Here is a 23,082-nt window from a genome sequence, read left to right as displayed (position 1 = left end):
AGACACAAAACACTTGATCTGAGCATCTGTGCAAAGATCTGACGGCTACTAATTTTTAAAAATAAATTGATCTTTTATTGCCTTTTATATAGAGATGAGTTTGAGTCAAAGTTCAGACTTGAACCCAAACTTTCTCCAAGTTCAAGCGTGTTTAGAGCCAATATTTCAGTTCATGTCCACCTATACTTTATTTTTTTGTGAACATATACTTATTATATATTGATAAATAGATGTATGAATATATGATCACTTTTAGTTATAAGGAGTGACAGATTCAATAAAGTTCCATAACAGTTGTCTGAAGGAAACATTTCCAAGTATGAGAATCAGTAAAGTATCCAGAAAGGTATTTTCCAGGAGGCTTGCATGGAACCAGATGATTAACTTCAATAAGATCAGGTTTACCTCTGATCGCTGCCAAGGAAGGAATGTGATAGTTCCACTGGTATTTGCAAAATCAGCAACAGAGTAATTAATGCTGGTGGAATCGATCTGAGAGATAACATAAAATATATACACATAGTCCAGAGCTCCCCGTGTACGCTCCACAACACATGATATAGTGGAACCTTCATCAGAAGTCTGTAAGCAAATAAGAAGATTGACAAGTACAAGTTTCAATGAGTACAATGAATGAATACAATAGAAGTGATCCTTTGAAAATTATCAGGTCTTCAGGAAAATTGTTCCTATGTTACTGCAATTCAAGATCTTTCTCGGAATTTAGGAAAAAATTTACTACTTTACATTCATGAACAATGATTTTAGTTTTCTTTAGCAATTCAATCTTTAAAATAGATCGGGCTTTCTCCATTCTCAACATTACTTAAGCTAAACAGAGCATTTTTCTTACTTCCAGTTTTCAATCATCGTACATAAATAATTGTGAAAAAAATCAAGCGGTCTGTACCACAGTATTCTTTGTATGAAAAAAATATAAAAGAATTTCAGAGAATATTTATTGGGACTGTCTGTACATCTCTCATAAATAATAACTGTCATGGAATGATGATAGAAAATAATTTAATCAGACAACCATACTTTTGAAAAGGTTTAAGATGAATAGTAATCATGTGTTCTGTATGCTGTATGACAGCTTCCAGTGTACACTAAGCATGGCTTAGTTCCCTAGTAGACAGATATGTACATAAACCATGCTAAAACAATGTTGTGTATCTGCCATATAATCATTAGCTATTGCTTCCCTGCTGAAATAGATTTAAGATGAGTACTGGACAATTAACTTTTCCTATTAATTTTTAATTTTGCTTCATGCATGGGTGATGACCTGTGGTATGGCACTGTATCAGTGGCACTTGGACCTGAAGGAATCTATTACCACAGCATATGGCAGGCACTTAAAAAACAAACAGAGTCCAAATTGGAAACTGCTTTCATTCAAACCAAGAAGATTGAAGTCTTTATGATGTGTTTGGAGGACAAATAGGGATGATGTAACAAAAAAGGTCAGAGAAGATTCCAGACAAAGCCATTAAGATTTTAGTTTCCCATTTATCTGTGCTTTACAAACCACTGAAAACATAGAGATTTTATTTAAAATGGTGAAAACACTAACACTTGAAATATTAGAATAAAGTGGATGTTCATCAGAATAGTTATATTTTTTAATGCATGGCAAAGCTTTTCAATTTAATTACTGGTTAATATTCCACATATTCAACAGAATATGGGCTAAGTTCTTCCCTTCTATGAGGTTTTACCAATGTTGTACAGACCTAATATTTCAGTTGTTTGATAAATTCTTTGAAGTGAGGCTTGGGAAAGAGCACTGAAGGCCTGATTCCACGGGACTACTGGGAATATGGTACTTTTCAAAGCAAGTAATGATATCACAATCTGGACCACCAATGTTTAGAAATCTAGGATAATACATCTATGGTTTGATGTAGTTGTTTCATTGCTCTCAAATGGGAACAGGCATTTAGAAAACAATGAAGACCTTGTCAGTAAGCTGGGGGTAAAAGGGATGTAAAATAAATATTTACAAAAGGTTCAGGACAAGAGAGACAAATGAAAACCACATTTTCATCTGAAAATGTTGTATTTACTATTGTGGCATGTAACCCCTAAACTACTCGAACTGAAAGAGATTGCAGGAAAAAACCCTATCATATCTGTTTTTTACTTTGTGAATTTTACAGCACTTGGTCAGATAAGGTTTTGAAGATGCTCATTTGCACTTCCTGCCTCATGTCCTAGCAAGATAACATCACTCTCCTGAGCAACCCTGTGGTGAGCTCATGCTCTTCTCCAGGCCCTGCTGGAGGATGTTTACTTGTAATAGGAGAAGCAAACTGAAGAGGGCAGTGAGAAGGAACATAGATACATGCACAGAAAGGGAAGGGAAAGGAGGATAGGGCCAACATTACTGCCAACCAGAGTGTTCAAAAATTTTGAGCCCATCTGGAAAAAGTCATGAGATTGGATTACAAATCATACAATTTAAAAAAAAATAATCAATTTTACTTCACTCCAGGAGCTGGGGTTTTAAGAAAAGCCCCTACTATCTTGACACTGCAATTAAACTGCAAGAGTTGGCAACACTGTCTGGCATACTGGATTTCATGTAGAAAAATAAAGAAAGAATTACAATACTCACAATCCAAGAAAGAAGGAGGTAGAGGGGGGAAACTTAACACAAATTTAGTCTCAGATATTAGACATCAGTGAAGAATGAGTTATTTTCATGATCACTAATTCATGCTGTAATGAATAGTCTGCTAAATAGGGGCTGATTTATTTTCTAAACAAAAATATTTTATGGGTTTTTCAGAACAGTTACTAAAAAATGCACAGGTGTGAATTTCATTCTCCAGTATGAAAGAATATGGTGCTATATTAGATAAATGTGTTGTCCGCAAGATTTTAAACCCAAATGATTTTGCTTCCCATCCACTGAAAGCAACAGAGTGAAATCTTGGCCCCACTGAAGTCAATTGACTTCACTGGGTCCAGAATTTCACTCATCGTCTTTTTAATAGTCATCTTACCTCAGGAATACATGCTCCTGTGAAGCCAAACAGCCCATTGGCGTTGTCACTTTTTTGTACTCTTAATCTTGCTATGGTGTTTTCTTCTGGAATTCGAGCTCCCCCATGCACAGAGACAAGCTTTAGTATGAATAACTCCTCTCCTTCCTCCTCCTCATCATCTCTTGCAGACACAATGAATGACTTATTAGTTTCTCCCTGTCGGTACTCTAAATATCCAGAGATGGGGTTCACATCAGTCCTTGCTGGGGTGGCATGAAGTTCATAGATCTCTGGTGGCATCAATTTACGCTCATAAAGCCTCACATCCTGCATCAATCCTGTATATCTGCTGCTGCCATTCATCCCTGCACCAATTCTTATTATTCCTGGACCTGAAAGAGAAATGAACATTTATACTACTTTGATACTTTTGCCCTGAAATTATAGAAGTGTGTAAATGAAAAGCTGTCATGATGGTTTCTTTTGGCTTATTAGCTCTTATAATCTCATTAATAATATAAGTGTCATACCCTGGCTGAGCTCCCACACGTAAAACAACAAGTTTATGTTGAACGGTATGGATATAATCTTAATATATTTTCCCCAAAAGACATGTAGGGACGAACAAATATTTAGAAGATGTGCCAAGCCAGCTAAAGATAAGTAAATTAAGTCATGATGGCTACTACTATGAAACTAGAGAATAGATAATGTTGAAAACAAGAGGAGAAGACAGACAGAACTGGTTCCTTGAGGAACCACAGAATGGTACAAAGTCCGACATTACAAGCAACTGTACAGATCAGCCCAAGTATCTGAGAGCTCCTCCAAAGGCTTGGCTCACATTAGAGCATTCAATCATTTGTAATTCAAGTGACTGATCTACTTCAACTGAAGCGCAAATGTTGAGCATGTCTATGCTAGCCACCCAAAATTGGTGTAAGGTTTGTCCTTGCGTTTACAGTAGGGCTGCCTTAAACCACTGAGATGCAATGGCTCTCATATGACAACTATCAAAGATTATATTTGTGTGGCAGGGGAAAGTGAGTATAATATCCCCATGAACTGCCCTCCCATTAGGGTGACCATATTTCCCAAAGGGAAACCCAATACCGCATGGGGTTAGTGCGAGCCCTCCCCACCCTCCCGCGTGACGCTGGCCCGAGCCATTCACCCAAGCCCGCCCCATGCACCAGCCAGTCGCCCAAGCCACCCCCTACTGCTGCATGGGGCTGGCATTGCTCACCCAAGGACCCTTCCCTGCACGGGGCTGGCATTGCAACCCTGTGTGCCCAAGCCCTACTCCTCCCCGCACATGAAGTTGGCATCGCTGCACCCCACTTTTTTGACAAAAGTGGACATTTGTCCCGTTTCTTCTTGCCAACTTTATCAGATGGCAAAAGCAAATGGGACAAATGCCCACTTCTGCCAAAAAAGTTGGGACAGTCGGGACAGGGCTTAAAAAAAAAAAAAGAGAGAGACTGTCCTGGCCAAAATGGGACATACGGTCACCCTCCCTCCCAGTCATTCACCTGGGTACTGCTCACCAGCCAGTGAACCATCTGTGGCTAACTAACTGATATTCTCTCTCTAGCAAGTTACAGTCAGTGATGCAGAGATAGATCGCCAGCCGGAGCTGCAGAGGAGAAGCAGAGCTGTATTTCTCACAGCTCCTCAGGAATCACCTCTTCCCCTTCTTTTGCCATGTCTAGGCCTCTCCACTATAGACAGGGAGAAACACCACAACAGCCCCTTGTGCTAGGTTACTGGCATCATAAAAATCTTCCTATCATAAGCCTTTTCATCATTTTTTCCCTTCTCTAAAGAAGAAAAATAATTTATTTTCTAGTTGTTTGTAGTAGTGGTGTCATTAATGCTGTTTTAAGGATGCATTTCTTTTGCAGTTCTTTTCATTTTCTGAGCTGTTTATTTCTGATTCTCTCTGAACCCCTTTCCAGCACCTTCTGTGCATCTTAAGCATTTCACAAAGGCTAAATATATCAGACACATCCAGAAACCATGTTCATCCTATGCGCCTGACACATACCTGGAACATCCTAACACCTCACAGTATGATATGCACACGCTTATGTGTTCTTGTGAGTGTTTTCAGGAGTAGAGCCTATATTTCTCAGCAGCATTTTAAAACTATTATGCATACACATGTTCAAGTACATCTAAATCCTGAAAAAAAAATATTCTATTAAATCCACAAGGTGTTTCAGGCAAGTTAATAGACACAATAAAATTCTATTTTCAAAATGTTGCCGTTTCAGCTGCATAACTTTATTGACTTTAATGGAAGTTGTACTACTATAACTCCATGAAATCTATTTTCTGAAAATCTATCAAGAAGTTTGCTTCTAGTTAAAAAAGGAAAAATTTCACATATAGTAGCTTTATTTCAAAAGTTATTCAATATTATGAGTATACTTTTCAATGGAACTGGACTTGCCGCTTAGTGCAGAATTTTACTTTTATAGAAAAAGAAAAAATGAAGATTGTTTGCTCACCATCAACAACTGCTGCTCCTTTGAGGCTCTTTATTCCTCCAGGCACTGGATTTCCATCAATGTAAAACTCAATTGTGCCATCCTCCAGAGTAATCAAAAGATGAATCCAAGTATTTTCTTTCACATATTTCATGACAGTTGTCTTGGCCACATATGTAATATTGGACACCACTGCTGTGTAATGAAGCATGACAGAAACATGGGATTCATTTGTTTGGATTTTCACACCATAATATATGGTCCCATTGTAATTGTACTTTGCTACTATAAACCCATCACTGTTGGGGTTAGGAATCACCCAAGCTGAAAATGTAAAGTTGGCAAGCATGTTATCCCAACTGAAGCGGAAGTCAGGGTCAACAGTCCCAAATGCATCCTCTTTTCCACTGAAGTACAAAGCATCTGTTCCACTGTGATGACGCCTCCTGTGAGGTTGAGACTGTACAGAACTTGAGAATGATCCAAGCAATAAGAAATCTATCATTGATGGTAGACCTGCTGGGAACACACTGGATAATATTTCCCAGCCGACCCGGACGTCTCCAAAGGTACCCTGTTGCCTCCAAATTGTAAAGTTTGTAATGTAGGAGATATCATCTTCAGAGAGAACATCTTCCACTATCTCCCGGTCCTGGCTCTCTGGGTCTATGACAAAGACTCCAAAAGGGTCATCATTGAATGGGATCATCACAATTACAGCAAGATTGGTTTCAGCTAACTGGCCACCAGGGCCTGGAGACCCACCTGTGTAATACAAATTAAAACAAAAGTTAATAGGACTCCTTAAGAACCCACCTCAGATACCACTATCTGAAATAAGATCCATTCAAGCAACCAAAAATTGCTTTTAATAATAAAATACTTTTTCAAAGGAACTAAAATTGTGTGATAAAGGAAGTGTTCAAAATGTTCTACCATAAATCAAATGTTGCTTCAACATTATTAATTAAAAAGATGCATGAACGATTTCTGTTTAAAAGTGTGTTGTCACTCACGTGCTATCCATTGTTAGGTATAAAATACGCAAAGAGTGACTTTCTGCAGAGATTTAATTCACCCCATTTCTGTTGAATTAGCCACAGAGTTGGCCTATGTTTGAGTCATCTGGTAGAGATCCTGGGCCAAATTTACTTTCATTAATATTGAAGTTACTACAGACACATCCTACTGTAAATGAGAGCAGAACTTGGCCCACTGCCTCTGGACTGCAAAGAGCTATTCACAGCATGTCCTGTTCATAGTTGGATCCATAGACCCATAGTGAAAGGTCTATGGATTTCTCACACTAATAGTTTGTTGAGCTGCATGAAATACTGAGTCATTAGGAACCAATTAGGGTAGGGTCAGAGATATTTTCATTTCTTTCTGGGCATGAAAGTCCCTAGCAAGCAAAGGAGACTTTGGCCATGGTCCTGGAGTCTATAAAAAGCAGCAGGTGGGTCTCGTGGTAATGAAAGTAGCCAAACTCACCCACATTTGCACTTCTGTGCAGGAACAAAACACATTATGGCAGGATTATGTAACCACGGCACTGTACCAGCACAATAGCATTCAGCTGCCCAAAGGGTTGTTACTTCCCTCTCCGTTGAGGGACTGTGCTTTAAACACATAGGCCAACATTTTCAGGAGCGACTAGCAGTTTGGGGAGAATCCCTTTTGGGATGCTCAGCTTTAGAGAGGCTTCATTTTCAGAAAACACTGAGCGACCTCCCTTGGAAAATCAGACCACTCTAAATTAGGTACCCAAAATACTGATACACCCCAAATCACTAGTCACTTTGGAAAATCTTGGCCATAATGTAGCCCTTAATTGTTTTTACTAAAGAGCTGCATTTCAGAAATCACTCAATGAGATAACCCCTAAATGGCCACCAGACTGTTTCAAATTTACCATAAGAACACTAAATTCAGGAATAGAATATCTGTACAGTACTCATGCATCTGTGTTGGATCAAGCTGTGACTAATATAAAATAAGATGTAAAAATAAAACTTCTTGCTGGAAAGTTATAGGATAGAAATAGAAAATTCAAATGTCAGAAACAGAGGTATTTCTATGAAACTTTCTTTAGTTAAGGTATAAAATTCTCCTGGTTTTAGAAGGTGTGAGGTAGGGGAACAGTACCTGAGGCATTCACCAGCTTTAAGGTATAAAATTCATTGAATTCAGGAATTTTATCAGGAATGGCATGAAGAGTTACTGGCTTTGATCCTTCGCCATCCATGAACCACACAGTCCCATAGATTTCACAGAACTCTTGTCCTGGCTCCAAAGCAGAATCGTTCCCAAAGAGTTGCCAGGTCAAAGAAACATTGCCAAAGTGTCCTCTCTGTCTCACAATCCTATGCAATGAATTAGACACAGTAAACTTTCTGGTAAATGTGTATCAACAATCAGCGAGAGCAAATGAAACCTAGGTGCAAGCCAGTACTATACAAGTACAATTTGCAGTTATCTAAATAATCCACAGCCATTTTAAGTACGAGGAACACCTTTCCCTACCCCGTTGAAGATCTGCACCCTCATAACTCAATGCCGCTCTCAGCTACATGACTCTATGCTACATACATTCCAAAAAAATCTAGTATGGCTTATAAGACTGACTGCAGTACAGTACTTTTAAGCTGCATGGAAACATGCACTTGCATATCTATGCATAGAAAGGAGCTCTATATCTCATAAATATTACAGTTCCAAGCCTATAAGAAGCAACCAAATTCACTGTTCTCACCCACTCTGTGTAACTGGGATTGGAGGTCTAGTCTCTCACCAACATGTGAGTTAGTTTTAATTGATGAGACCAACATGTGTATACACCACAAATCTCAGCTGAAGATATATAAACATCACATCATGATTGTCAGTAGGGACTGAACCTAGATCCACAGTTCCAAAACACACGTCTCTATCATTTGAGCTAATGCAGAATGCTGTAGTAGGCTAAACAGTCACTGGGGCAAGATACTGGATGGAGTTGTGCCACATGGAGTAGGCCATTGTATTATATTTAATCTTTTTACCAGACTTTTTCATGCTGCCTTCTGTTTGGAACAGAGTTCTATTAGATGTGTACCAAGTGACCTCCAAAAATCAAATCCCTCTTTACAACCCAAGCCCAACCTTGTATGATGGGCTACAATTTTATCTACTCCCACCCTTCTGCCTTTTTCTAGTTGTCTCTTTCATCAATTTTATTTAGATTAGGACTTCTCCATGACAGTGACCAATGTAAACTGTTTTTCATGCATCAGATGCAGCAGGCTAGGGGTTTCTATTTAAAAAGAATATACACGTGGCCATGGAATGTAGTTGGATGACTGTAATTTTATTCATCAAAATATTTTTCCCCGCATTCAGTCACCCCATGCTAATTCTGCTTTGTTAAACTGGTGTTATCACCACTGAAATCAAGAGTTACTCCAGGTTTACACTGGTGCACCTGAAAACAGAATTTGGCTCTTTTACATATTTACCTGGCAACAACATATTGTACTAAAAGGCACTGCAGAACACCACAAATGAAAGAAAGCAAAGCAGCCATTCACGGTGCCTTTATCAATTAAGTGCATCAGTAATATAATTAGCACATCGACAATGCTCTAGCTAAACAGAGCCTCATCAAAAACAGGTGTGCTCTGCTTCTCCCACACCCTCACTCTTAATTTAAATCAACTTTCCTCACACATGGTCAAATTCAGCCCACTCATTCTGCAAATAGGATTACAAAGAAGAGATAATCAAAACAGAACCAAGGTTCCCCCAGCATAAAAAGATACCAAACACCAGGCTGCTTAATATCCAAATGTTGCCCTTTCCTGGGATGCTGTATTTATTAGGCCTTTAACAGAGCAATACATCACAAGGACCTTTCCAATGAGGGTCCCAGCCACGTGCTTCTGTCAAAAAATGGATCGAGTCTAAGAAAACAAAAAGTAGTATGAAAAAAATCCCCTTCCCAGATACTTAGGCTGGAGCCCTTAATATAACCTCTTTGACTGATCTCTATGACCTTCCAGTTTTGTTCTTGGGGAAGTCAGTAGCTTATATACCTCCTACTGAGCTAATTAGCAGGATAACTAGAGCCACCTGCCAAGCAAACCCAACTTCTTAACCCCTGCTGCTTCTGGATACATACATTCCTTGTGTGGGTACAAGAGTAATGGGTTTTATTGTCAGCTCAGGGGAGGATGCTTTCAGCCTAAAGGAGTGTCCTATCTGAAGGGCCATGTCCTCCTGTAAGAGGCAGGTAAAACAAAAACAAACAATGAAATAATGGGGGGTAACTTTTCAAAGCAAGATGCAGGGAATCAGCTAGGGAACTCCCCATGACATCAGCATCAGCAGCACAATGAAATATTGTTGGGTTGGGGGAGGGGTTGTTGGGTTATTTAGTGTTTACTTTATTATTCTAGGTCATGTCTGCTTGATCGTTCAGCTATTTCATATCTGCAGTATATGAAAAATATATCATCAGCCAACCATATCATGATTACTGACATACACACCTCATCTATCAAATCTCTGAGTAGTTTCTGTATGCATTTTTGTTATGTAAACATAACATTTGTTCCCTTAAATATTCTTCTAATTTATTTTTATTCAGACTTTGTTTAATTCAAAAGTCTCCTTTATGTAACTATTGTACATGCAAAGTTGGTATGTGGCTTAGACTGACATATCTTCAATGAAGCACCACAAAGTATTTCTTGGAAAGTATCATTTTAAACACTACTTACAAAAAAACATTAGTCTTGCCTTCTTCCACTGGCTTGTCAAAAGGTTCCAAAGAGAAAATGCCATTCGGGTCATCATTCGCTTCAATGACAACTGTAGCCATCCCAGCCCTGTAGACTACGGTGTCACCTAAAAGCCAAGGATTTATATGGTTCCAAATAAAAAGCAGAAAGCTAATGTAATGTGATTATCAATGGAATGGTTTTCTCATCATATCCAAATATTTTCTAGCATATGTAACAGACAAAAAATTAAAGGTTCAAATCTTTACCCATATAAGCAATATTTGAGATATTTGAGTATAACAGGAAATACAGAGGCAATAAATTACAATGGGCTTTATCCTGCACAGTGCAAGTGTAAAGTACTGTGTGTACAAGTGCAAGATAAAAGTAATGAGCCGGGTAGGGGAGCCTGGCCCTGAACTAGGGAGAACACTACTATTTGACTGCCATGTTATTCCTGGCTAATAGCAGGACTAATGCCAAAGAGAGGAGTGTGAGGCTGTGTCTCCTTTGTATGCCAAGGATCACACTCATTTTCACCCATCCCCAGGCATGTACATATTCTGTCCATTCCCTTCCTTTTTTTCCCACCCTGTACTCTTAAAAGTGACCGAACAATTAAAAGACTTTAGACTAACTTCTACTGTGCTTAGTACTTAACTTTATTCACACCTTCTAAAGAGTCCACCCACACTTCCACTGGAGGGGAAGTCTTATTGTGCCTTTCAGGACCAAGGCCAATATCTTATTTACTTATAAATTCCATGTTCGATCAAGCTTTTTTGAGCCCTGCTCCAGAATCACTTACAGTACTTCAGAAGTTGTGGCATATTTTTCTTTGTTTGGTTTTATGAGTATGTGAATGAAGATTTCCACAACATCATCTTCTATTTAGAACAGATAGTGCAAGGGGAATTTTTTTAAACACATAAGTATTTTTATCTGAAATGAGTGCACAAGGAATATCAATGAAAGGAATAATCAATTTCATACCATTTTATCTTGCCAAGCATTCCAGGGGGGTTTTAAGTCTTATTATTATTTCTTAGTTTATAACTCTACTCTTCATTGGTAGTTCACTGTGTAACTTCTGAAATCTATTCACACACAGGTGGAATCTTGCACAAACCATAATGTAGGTAAAAAAATCATTTATACAACACACCATACCAAAATAATATCAAGAGTACACAGGCCTGTTTATGTACCGTTCTCCCAAAATATGACAGTTCTGTATTTTATTTTCCCATACACAGCCATATGCCTGGCACCATTGCAGCCCATGATTTCAGAAAAATCCTCATTTATATTCATTTCTACAATGAAGAAATCCTTTAACACAAGGATGAGCAATTCAATGGCATTATTGATTTTCCAAATGTTAACTTTAAATGGTTAAAAAACCCATCTAGAGAATTACAGCATAAGGGTTTCTGCAGAAATGGTATCAACAATATTATCTCGTTTGTGAGCTTTCAATCAAGTAATTCACTACAAGAGAGAATACAGGCATAAATCACAGAATCATAGAATAGAATATCAGGGTTGGAAGCGACCTCAGGAGGTCATCTAGTCCAACCTCCTGCTCAAAGCAGGACCAATCCCCAATTAAATCATCCCAGCCAGGGCTTTGTCAAGCCTGACCTTAAAAACTTCTAAGGAAGGAGATTCTACCACCTCCCTAGGTAACGCATTCCAGTGTTTCACCACCCTCCTAGTGAAAAAGTTTTTCCTAATATCTAACCTAAATCCAATACACACTGTGCATGTTCATTTTACAGTTCTGTTGACAGTCACTTTCCTATTGTGAAATTCAGCAACGAGAACGTACTATTTTATAAACTCTTCACAAGATATGGGATTTCACAGCAAAAACAAAATGAGAGAGGCAACAACTACTATATTTAGAGCAAATGAGTATTTTCACCTGTAGAATTAAAGAGGATGATGTAAAAAGTTTCATCGGTTTCAGGGGTATCATCTTCACTAATAAATACTGATATTTTGTGTTCTCTTTCCCCAACACCAAACACAAGAGCTTCACTCCTTCCACTGGAAATGAAATCTCCCTCTTCAGCTGTGGCTCCTCCATCGACAGTGGCATATAAAACAGTAATGACTACATCAGCAGATCCATTCCTTAGGACTGTAAAGTGAACAAAATCTCCTTCTTGAACCTTTACAACAACAGGATCTGAAACAGATAATTACAAATTCAGCAGCGTCCTTCAGACTATCAGCTTCCTATGCTAGACATCACTGTTTAATCCTACAAAGGTAAACTGCAGAATGATTCCTCAAGGAGACAGAAGGAAAATCTGGAAAAGTTTGAGGAAACATTTTCAGCATGGGAAGATATTGACCTGGCCACGTACCCCACCTCAGCATGAAAAAAAGGAATGGTGAGACATATGAAGAAAAGGCTCTTGCTAAATCAAAAAGAAACAACAGACAAAAAAAAGCACCCTGGGGAAGAAAGATAGCAAAAAAATGTATCAAAATATAAAGCACTTGGGTGAAATCCTGGCTTCATTCAAATCAATGGGAGTTTTGACATTGGCTTCAACGGGACCAGAATTTCACCTTTAACATTTATCTTGTCTGGGGAATAAGAACACTAACGACAGTAAATGTATTTGTAACTGCACCTTCAAAGGAATGCAACTAACCTGAAAAGTATATGGGATCATCATTCCTTGTGATTTGTAAAACTACGCTGGTTGTGTTTCCAACTCTGGCTCCCCCAGTGGTATTGACTAGGCTGATGGTGAACACTTCCATTTCTTCAGGTAGCTAAAGAAAGAGGTAATATGAAGTAAATCTGTTTCATGCAAACAGGAAGAAATTAAAATGAGGTAATCAAAAGCAGAGGAAGCTCTGAGGGCCAGTCCCGATTTACTCATCCTTAGATATGTGTATGGGGCTCCAGTTAACAATTATCCATATGCTTGTACAGAAAGGGACCAGAGACCACCACAGGTTTGCAGCTTTGGAGTCCCAAATCAGGAAAGCACTCAACCCTATGCTTAAATCCCAATGTAGTTAATGTGACTTAAATCCATGCATAAGTACTTTGCTGAACTAGGATTTGACTATTATTTGAAAAGAGTAGGTCTGGGGTAGATTTCTAATTTCCTGCCTGGTGAATACTGATACAGAGAAGTAATTTCACTTCTCTGAAATAGCCTCCTTTTTCTCCTTAATTGTTCCCTTTATTTCCTTTGTGGTCCAGTAGACCTACAAATTCTCTTTCAGTTTCCTTCTTCCAATATTCTTAAAATATTTTCATGTTGCTTTATGTGTCTTTGGCTATGTGTTACTTACTATTCAAATTCCCTCTTAACCCTCCTGATTTCTATCTTATATATTCTCCTATACATCCATAGTTTATGTTTCTTTCATTGGCTTCCCTTGGGCTGGACTTCTATTTTTTTAGGACCCAGATAGCCTCTTGTAACTTACAATTTTACTATCCTGGTATATTTAGTTTAAGGGTATGTTCCTCTTCTGTGACTGTTATGGTCTAGCTCCAGGCTGTTTGAGGATTTTGATTTCCTCATCTATGAGTCTGTTCTTTTAGTTAGCTTCTTTTAAAACAAAAAATCCTGCTTTGTAAAGTTTCAAGTCATAGCGCATGTCTCTCAATGTTCTCACACCAAAGTAAAGTAACAGAATATATCTGTCTAAAATGTTTACCTCATCTGGCAATGAGTAAATGGTTATCGTGTTTGAAAACTCCTGGTTTCCAAAGAAAACTGTCCCTTGCACTGGGTAGATGTCATTGGTAGAGACTGGTTCAACAACCCAAGACACACTGACATTTCCATAGTTTCCTTGGTTTCTTACAATTCTGTAAGCAGCTGTGAAATGCAAACATCCAGTATGATAAGTGTGCATACACAAAATAATAAAAATCAAAGAGAGGCAGATTGACAAAGCCAATTCAAAGAAAAAGAAGAGGAGGGGAACTAATCATTCTGGGATTCCTTTTTGTAGAACCATTAAAAACACAATATGTGAGACAACTACATAAAAGACATAAAAAATGTCACATGGATATAAGAAATAGGTACATGGAGGCATTTCCAAATTGGGTATAATTGGAAACTGCTGAAGAGCCAGGCAGCCAACTGATATGCCTCTCCTGGTGAAATAAAACCTTATCTGCAAAATACTGGCCATATCCTGCAAAGTGCTGAGGATGCTCAATTCTTGTGACAACACTGGAACTTGTTGGCAGTCTTTCTGGGAAAGCAATCACTGTTCCTATAACCTCATGGTTTTAAGGGTATTAGTATGAGTTAAACTATAATAGCTTGAACAAAACAGGAATTACCAGCATAGACGTCTTCTCCTTTACTTTCATTTATTGTTACTGCTAGTTCATCAGCAAGGAACTGAATCACTCCATGTGGATCATCATTCTTCAGAATGGTTACATTGACCCTTGTGGCACTTCCCAACTTGCTTGGCAGTTCACTGTGGCTACTGAGTACCACAGAATAAAGTTCATCCAGCTAGAACAGGGAAACTAAGTCAGAAAAATCATATAGACTCACAGCATGGAAAGAATGGACCACAGTCCACCATTACCAACCTGGCAAGAAGAGTTACAGCTTTAAAAAGCAAATCAATGAGTATGTGTTTCCTTTGCTAACTTCTGCATAATGATCAGCACCCCATTTCCATCCCTGAAAGTAGGGAATGTCATCAGCTTATATGTAGTAATAAGGTCACTTAGCACATCACACGTACTACATCACAGTGTACAAAGGTACGAAATGATTATGTGGCGATACCATCAGCTATTCATTTACGGAAATATGAGTAAATAGCATGGATCTAAAGAACCGACTTCTAGGGCAAGTACTGTGACAAAGTTCCTCCTCTACCTTGGTGGGTCTTGCGCTTATTGGCGGATATGGGCTACTTCCCCATGGCCTCCTCCCAACATCTTCTTTATTCTCACCATAGGACCTTCCTCCTGGTGTCTGATAATGCTTGTACTCCTCAGTCCTCCAAAAGTCCGCGTTCTCACTCTCAGATCCTAGTGCCTCTTGCTCCCAGCTCCTCACATGCGCACCACAAACTGAAGTGAGCTCCTTTTTAAACCCAGGTGCCCTGATTAGCCTGCCTTAATTGATTCTAGCAGCTTCTTGATTGGCTGCAGGTGGTCTAATCAGCCTGTCTGTCTTGTCTCCAGAAGGTTCCTGATTGTTCTGAAACCTTCCCTGTTACCTTACCCAGAGAAAAGGGACCTACTTAACCTGGGGCTAATATATCTGCCTTCTATTACTCTCCTGTAGCCATCCAACCCGACCCTGTCACAGTACCTATTTAAGATCTGCATTCATTACTTGGCATAAAAGAACAAAATAGCACATTTGTAAAAATGATCAAACATTCATGCATTTGTGTCCACAGAATTGTACTCAAGGATCACCCAGGTACTAATCACCGGACAAACATTTGCCTTGTTGCCACCAAACGATTTAGCAAGGCAGCTGGTTTCAATTTTATCCCTTCAAGAAGCAGCAAGCTGACAACAGGACAGTTGAAAATGAGGGGAAGCTGTTGCCCAACAACCTTTGATGATCCCAGAAAGAGGGGAGAGCCACCTGCTCCTGACCCAATGCACTGCAGAATGAGGTGTTGCAGGCCATCTGCATACCTCTCCGGGTGACATTTTAGGTAAAGAAAGTCCTATAGTCTTTTGGCCACTGTAACCCCAGTTTCTGTGGGGAGGAGGTGATATTTGGATTCAGGGACATAGATGTCATCCCAATAAATGATCTGGGAAAAGGGTTAACAATGAGGTGGCAAAATTTGCACATGATACAAAACTCTCAGGATAGTTAAGTCCCAAGCAGACTGCGAAGAGCTACAAAAGGATCTCTCAAAACTGAGTGACTGGCCAACAAAATGGCAGACAAAATTCAATGTTGATAAATGCAAAGTAATGCACATTGGAAAACATAATCCCAACTAGACATATAAAAAGATGGGGTCTAAATTGGCCGTTACCACTCAAGAAAGAGATCTTGGAGTCATTGTGTATAGTTCTCTGAAAACATCCACTCAATGTGCAGTGGCAATCAAAAAAGAGAACAGAATGTTGGGAAACATTAAGAAATGGATAGATAATAAGACAGAAAATATCATACTGCCTCTATATAAATCCATGGTATGCCCACATCTTGAATACTGTGTGCAGATGTGGTCACCCCATCTCAAAAAATTGATTGGAATTGGAAAAAGGTTCAGAAAAGGGCAACAAAAATTATTAGGGGTATGGAACGGCTTCCATATGAGGAGAGATTAATAAGACTGGGACTTTTCAGCTTGGAAAAGAGACGACTAAGGGGGATATGATTGAGGTCTATAAAATCATGACTGGAGTGAAGAAAGTAAATAAGGAAGTGTTATTTACTCCTTCTCATAACACAAGAATTAGAGGTCACCAAATGAAATTAATAGGCAGCAGGTTTAAAACAAACAGAAGGAAGTATTTCTTCACACAACACACAGTCAACCTGTGGAATTTTTTACCAGAGGATGTTGTGAAGGCCAAGACCATAGCAGGGTTCAAAAAAGAACTAGATAAATTCATGGATAATTGGTCCATCAATGGCTATTAGCCAAGATGGGCAGGGATGGTGTCCCTAGCCTCTGTTTGCCAAAAGCTGGGAGTGGGTGACAGGGAATGGATCACTTGATGATTACCTGTCCTGTTCATTCCCTCTGGGGCACCTGGCATTGGACATTGTCTGAAGACAGGATACTGGGCTAGATGAACCTTTGGTCTCACCCAGTATGGCCATTCTTATGTTCAATATTAGGACCAAAACCTGATCATCATTCAAACCCAAATGTCAGCCTAATCTGCCAATTCCCTACTCAGCACCTTAGATTAGAAAAAAAAAGTTGCTCTTCTTTCAAATGGATTGGGGAGAAAGAGGAAAGCATAAGGGTAACATTTCAAATCATCATCACCATCATGTAACATGTACATGGCACCTTTCATCCAAAGCTCTACAAATACTATATGCAAACAGCATCACTGAGATACAGCTACTTCTGGTGTGAAAGGCGTAGTCAGGTGGACAACAGAACTTCAGCATGCTGTATAATAATGGAGGAAGAGGAAACTTTGATCAAAGACATCAGGACAAAACCTACCCTTTCAATAAGTGTCACAGAAACTTTAATACTCATGCAAAGTGCACAGGACCCCAATTAATACAATCTCATGCAAAACAACTTCAAGTATATGTATGTGACATGAAGGGGGGGGAAATAGCTCCCTTTGATGGACACCCAGCCAGCCAGTTAGCTGTAAGATCCCTGTTCTCTGCTTGCAGGAAGCGGATGAGAGACTCAAGGGAGCTTGGACAGCATCACGGAGCGACCAACCGCCTCTGAGCTCTTCTAATAGGCCCAGGTTTGTTATAGGAGGAGGACTCTTATACAAGGAGACCCTTTATGGCGGGCACAAGGAGGACTGGCAGCCTCAGAGACAGTTGGTAGTTCCAATTAAGTACAGGGAAAAGCTCTTGAGCTTAGCCCATGATCACCCTAGTGGCCATGGTGGGGTGAACCGGACCAAGGACCATTTGAGGAAGTCATTCCACTGGGAGGGAATGGGCAAGGACGTTTCTACCTATGTCCGGTCTTATGAGGTGTGCCAGAGGTGGGAAAGCCTCAAGACCAGGTCAAGGCCCCTCTCCAGCCACTCCCCATCATTGAGGTTCCATTTCAGCATGTAGCTGTGGATATTCTGGGTCCTTTCCCTAAAAGCTGTTCATGCTGACTTTCATCGATTTTGCCACCCAACAGCCAGAAGTAGTAGCTCTAAGCAACGCCAGGGCTAAAAGCATGAGCCAGGAATTGGCAGACATTTTTGCCAGGGTAGGTTGGCCCTCCAACATCAGATTTGGGAACTAACTTCCCAGCTTGGACCATGAAACGTCTTTCGGAAGCTCATGGCGTAAACCACTTGGTTGACACCCCTTACCACCATCAAACAAATGGCCTAGTGGAAAAGTTTAACGGGACTTTGGGGGCCATGATAAGTACATTTGTGAATGAGCACTCCAACAATTGGGACCTAGTGTTGCAGCAGTTGCTCATTGCCTACAGGGCTGTACCGCATCCCAGTTTGGGATTTTCACCTTTTGAACTCATTTATGACCACGAACTTAAGGGGCCATTTCAGTTGGTAAAGCAAGCAGAGAACAGACCAAGAGGGATTTTACACCTGATTGGTTAGCTGGGTTTCCCTCAAAGAGAGCTACTCCCCCCCCTCCTTCATGTATCACAACATATGATAGCTTTATAGCTCAGTCAAGGATAAGGAATTGCTTGATAAGGAAAAGAAAGACTGAAAAGAACCAACAGAAACCCATCGAAAATGTCACTAAAATCTACAAGCGAAAGCATCTGTGTCATAAACAATTGTTAAAACCACACAATTTGTGAACACAAGTAAGTGCACAAAAATTCTTTTACCTCTGGAATTCCATCCATTCTTGTTAGCAGAGTAATTATGATCTCCCTTTCACCAGGCTTAAATTCCAGAATTCCTGTGTTTCCATAGAACTCATTGCTGCCTCTAGGCTCTACAGTGTAGCGCAGAAACTGTTTGACAAGTGTCCCCTTGGAGCGGACAATTTCTAGTTCAACAGACTCCCCTTCCTTTAAAAAGAGAATGGAACATCAAGCAGTTTCCCAGTACTCAAATATACTTTTAGGGTCAGGTGTCTACCATGGAAACTTACTTTTATAGTGTAGGGTCCTCTGGAAGAGGAAGAAAATTCAAATACTCCCCCAGGATCATCATTTTCCATAATGATCAGTTCACAACTCGTAAACCCAGATTTAAGGATCTCATTTTCCACACTGACCCTGAGAAAGGAAGATAAAGAGCTATTTTGAAGGAGCAGTATTGTTTGGAAAACAAATACAATACTATGCAAAGTATATAAACGTATCAGAGCTTTGGTAAACTCTGATGGGTTTGTGTTGAGTGTCCCAACCAGGAAAGAGTATCAATAATTAACTGCAATGGTGACAGTGATTAAACAAAGAAATCACAACAATTATATGAGAATGTTTTCATGTACTTGTTTTTGGATTTTTTGGTTTGGTTTGGTTTTTATTTTTTTGTTTTGTTTGTTTGTTTGTTTTGGAGTTTTTTGCATCTAAAATACCTTCAATTTCTGTGGAGTGTATTGTGGCTGGTTGGTCTGAATTTAACAAGGTCACATGTGCCCAGAACACTCAAAGAAAGAAATGAAAATACGTTTGTACAGATGAATACTTAAAGGTCAGATTTAGTGCTATGTTGTACTTTATTCCATGTGTAATAAATATCACCAAGACAGCCATACTTAATTTTGTAGTCACACATTTGGGACCCTACACTGCTCTCTTAATACAAGTTTTGCCATTGACTTCAATGGGAATTAGACAGAACTCTTGATATTATGATTCTCCCCTATGGCTTACCACCGGGTTGGTGCAGGATGTTTGGGGTGGTACCAGGGAGCTAGCCCTGAACCCAGTAGGAGTTTGTGCCTCTTCCTAGAAATTATAACTTTTGTCATGGGTGAAAGATCCTTTATGGTCTCTACACCAGTGCAGCACAGACATAGGGTAGCATTGCTCTGCCATGCCCACTCCTGACATACCTCCTATTCCAAGACGGGTGGTGACTGATGCATGATAGGAACTGGCATGCTGATGCCAGCAGAGTGTTCCCTGTGGCGGGAGATTTCACTGCTGGCAACTTGTGACCAGTTACTAGCCTCTTTGCACTTTATTAGTGGCACAAACAGGCCAGATCTGATTACAGAATCCAGTCCTACATAATTAAGTAAAAACAGAGGAGTTCATGGTTATATATATTTTAATAAGAGCTAATGGAAAAGTTGGAGTGCAAAGAAACCGAAGGAAGAATTATGCTTCCACATGTGATTCTGACCTCTTCTGTTACAAACATTACCTGTCCTCTAATAAATCAGTTATCCTGTCTCCACTGAGCTTTTTTGTACTTTTTCCCCCTCACATCAGACTCTCGACAGGTGACACTTTAAGCTTGATGGCATAAAAGACACAAGAGAAGCTAGCATTGAAGGATGCACTGAAAAGCCTCTTTGAACTTGGATAATATATAGGTTCATAGACTTTCATATAATTGATCATTTCCGATTATTTGTTTCCAATGAAAATCAGGATTTATGTACAGCACATGATTGTCTGCATTTGTTCTACCTCTTATCCACCCTTAATCTGTATTTCACATAAAGAAAATAAACCTTCACTTGGGACCAAAATTTATCAAATGTTTGGAATTAACTGAATCACAAATTCCCAAAGGCAATTTTGGAAATCACTAAAGAATAATGCTCCTGGTTCCTGATTATTACCTATCACAGCCCATCCTAAACAAAGGACACAGAACAGAACATAAGATGAAAACCAGCAATGAGTCCTTCATTATTTAATAAGTGTCACTTGTTTGTGTTAGTTAACTCTGCAAATTATTGATGTGCCAGTGGAAGAAGTTGTACTACAAAATATATGCAGGTTATTTAAAGAAGAAAATAACTCTGCTCATAAGTTATTTTAGGATATTTATAGAACACTTATTTTGACCAACTGTATTCAGCTCAGTGATTTAACTGAGGCAAGTTGCACTTGTGGCGATTTTAAACAACTAATCTACTGTTTCATCAAATGCTCAAACATCAAACGCTGAGCCATGCATTCATAACATCTATCATTCACAGATCCTAAATAAAGAAGCATTTTCAAGCTGGCACCCCATGTCACCAAACGAAACTGCAAAGGAAGCATGCATTGCCTGAGGAGATGCAGAAGGTATGCTTATTCAGAGAGAAAGAAATGATAAAGAGGACAGAGTCTTGTCCAACCCAACCACTTTCAAAACAAAGTGTTTATTCACTGAAGACAAAGACACTGCTCGCTGCACTTACCCAAAGTACACGACAAACCTTTCTGTCTCTACCCTGTCAATACAGAGAGAAAGAAAGGGGGAGAGGGATAAAAGTGCCATTTGCCAGAATTTCAATAATACCAATCTTAGAAGAGAAGGATAAAAAAACTAAAGCTTTTTTTTCTTTTCTAATAGCTAATAATGTTCACTTTATGGGAACGCTACTTGCTTGGCACTTCCCTGTTGACAAATGCTAGCAAGAGGTTCAGCAATTTCCACTTAGGAGAGATGACCCCATGACCAATCAGCATGTCAAGACCCATTCAAGTCATTCCTTACTAAGCCCTCCCCCAAGAGTTCGATGGCTGCCAAGCACTGTAAATGCTCACAAACCACAGCAGCTGAGTCAATTTTATTCAGCTCTGTTTGTAATTACTTAGTGCCTTTAATTAGACACACACAAAAATTTTATTCTCAGGTCTACATGCCTCTAAGATCTGTTTTTTCATCCATCTGCCAAAATGACTATATTGGCAGATAAACATAAGGAGAGTTTGAATGAGAACACATAAAACCCCCTGCTCAACATGAAGTTACATGAAGTCTCATTTATGACCATTTTTTGATTAATCAAAGTACAAAAGTACAATATATCAAAGAAAAGTATTTTCTAATCTCTTAATTCCTTGAATTTTAGTCACACATTTGTAACCAAATTACGATGATTAGCCCAGAACAGACTGGAACTGAGGTTGAGTATGTCTCTGCTCGGCAATTTTTAACAGCATATTTTTACTATGTGTTAATGGCCCCATCTTTTTATATATCATCATGCATCACAACAGTCCAAACAGGCTACAGTTAGGCTTAGGGAGTGAAATCCTGGCTCTACTGAAGTCACTGGGGAGTTTTGCTATTGACTTCATTGAGGCCAGGATTTGCCCCTTCCTTCACAAAATACACTGCAAAAGTGTTCCAGAGCCAAGTATTATTATAATGAAAATACTAGGAAAAATATTCCAAGTTTGCTAAACCAAAAAAGTTAATTAACTTTTAATCTGAACAAATATAACCCACATGCTTAGAAATGGCACTGTAACATCAACAGCCAAGCTGTTGGTACTATATAAACACAGGACACAAAGGAGACATCCTGACTACCAGGTGGGTTTTAATATGTATGTTCAAGCATTTGTTAGGATTTAAATTATAATAATTTCTTAATGAGTGAATGGTCAAGCCAGAAACAATCTCTCTTTCAGCTGCATGGAGTTACATTGAATGAATCCAAATATAATGGAGACAAAAATCTCTGTTAAGAAGATGGACTAAGGAAGCTTGTCAGCATCTAGTAGCAAGCTGTGGTGAACTATATGGCTAATAGCATAAAACCTGAAGAGGGCAACCACAGGGAAAGAGGCAAAGAATACCATGAGGCTTACAACCTGAAATAAAAAACTGGGTGTTCTTACAAATTAATATAAGAGAGGTTGCTTCTGCTCCCATTGAAGTCAAAGAGAGTTTTGCCATCGACTTCAATCCAAGCAAGACTGGGTTCTTTTAAAAAAATATATGCACTGTATCCAGGCTAATGAGGATAATAAAGCTGCTTTGACATGATGTATTTTCCTAACTTTAGTTGTATATTCTTTCTGAAAAAATAAACACCTATGAAAAAAATAAAATACTGAATAGAAACAATGAGGATTAGATTTCATAACTTCTACTCGTTGGGATCACTCACAGGGTAAGTATGCTGGCCCTGAATATTTACAACCTGTGTTATCAAATACATTAATCACTAAGAGACTAAAAAAAAAGAAATTAGTGTTGTGAATTTGAAATTTAGAGCCAAACGTTCACATTAGAGCACCACGTGA

The 23,082-nt window shown here is 39.1% G+C and overlaps 1 protein-coding gene across 1 annotated transcript in view; it reads right to left on the bottom strand.

Annotated features, from left to right (window-relative positions):
* The window catches only part of LOC122465972 (adhesion G-protein coupled receptor V1-like), a 60,088-nt gene that overhangs the window by 4,512 nt on the left and 32,494 nt on the right, over positions 1 to 23,082 (bottom strand). Inside the window, exons 11-21 of the mRNA XM_043547378.1 lie at positions 19,023 to 19,149; positions 18,754 to 18,939; positions 14,582 to 14,762; positions 13,942 to 14,105; positions 12,915 to 13,038; positions 12,173 to 12,439; positions 10,243 to 10,369; positions 7,631 to 7,848; positions 5,507 to 6,250; positions 3,012 to 3,385; positions 406 to 582 (exon numbers count right to left, since the gene is read on the bottom strand). Of these exons, the coding sequence (XP_043403313.1) occupies positions 406 to 582; positions 3,012 to 3,385; positions 5,507 to 6,250; positions 7,631 to 7,848; positions 10,243 to 10,369; positions 12,173 to 12,439; positions 12,915 to 13,038; positions 13,942 to 14,105; positions 14,582 to 14,762; positions 18,754 to 18,939; positions 19,023 to 19,149 (2,689 nt within the window). The remainder of the gene's footprint in view (positions 1 to 405; positions 583 to 3,011; positions 3,386 to 5,506; positions 6,251 to 7,630; positions 7,849 to 10,242; positions 10,370 to 12,172; positions 12,440 to 12,914; positions 13,039 to 13,941; positions 14,106 to 14,581; positions 14,763 to 18,753; positions 18,940 to 19,022; positions 19,150 to 23,082) is intronic.

The sequence above is a fragment of the Chelonia mydas genome, chromosome 5 (genome assembly GCF_015237465.2).
Source record: "Chelonia mydas isolate rCheMyd1 chromosome 5, rCheMyd1.pri.v2, whole genome shotgun sequence".
NCBI classification, from domain to species: Eukaryota; Metazoa; Chordata; order Testudines; family Cheloniidae; genus Chelonia; species Chelonia mydas.
Note: the sequence above shows the minus strand (reverse complement) of the source record. Positions and strands in the feature narration are given on the sequence as shown.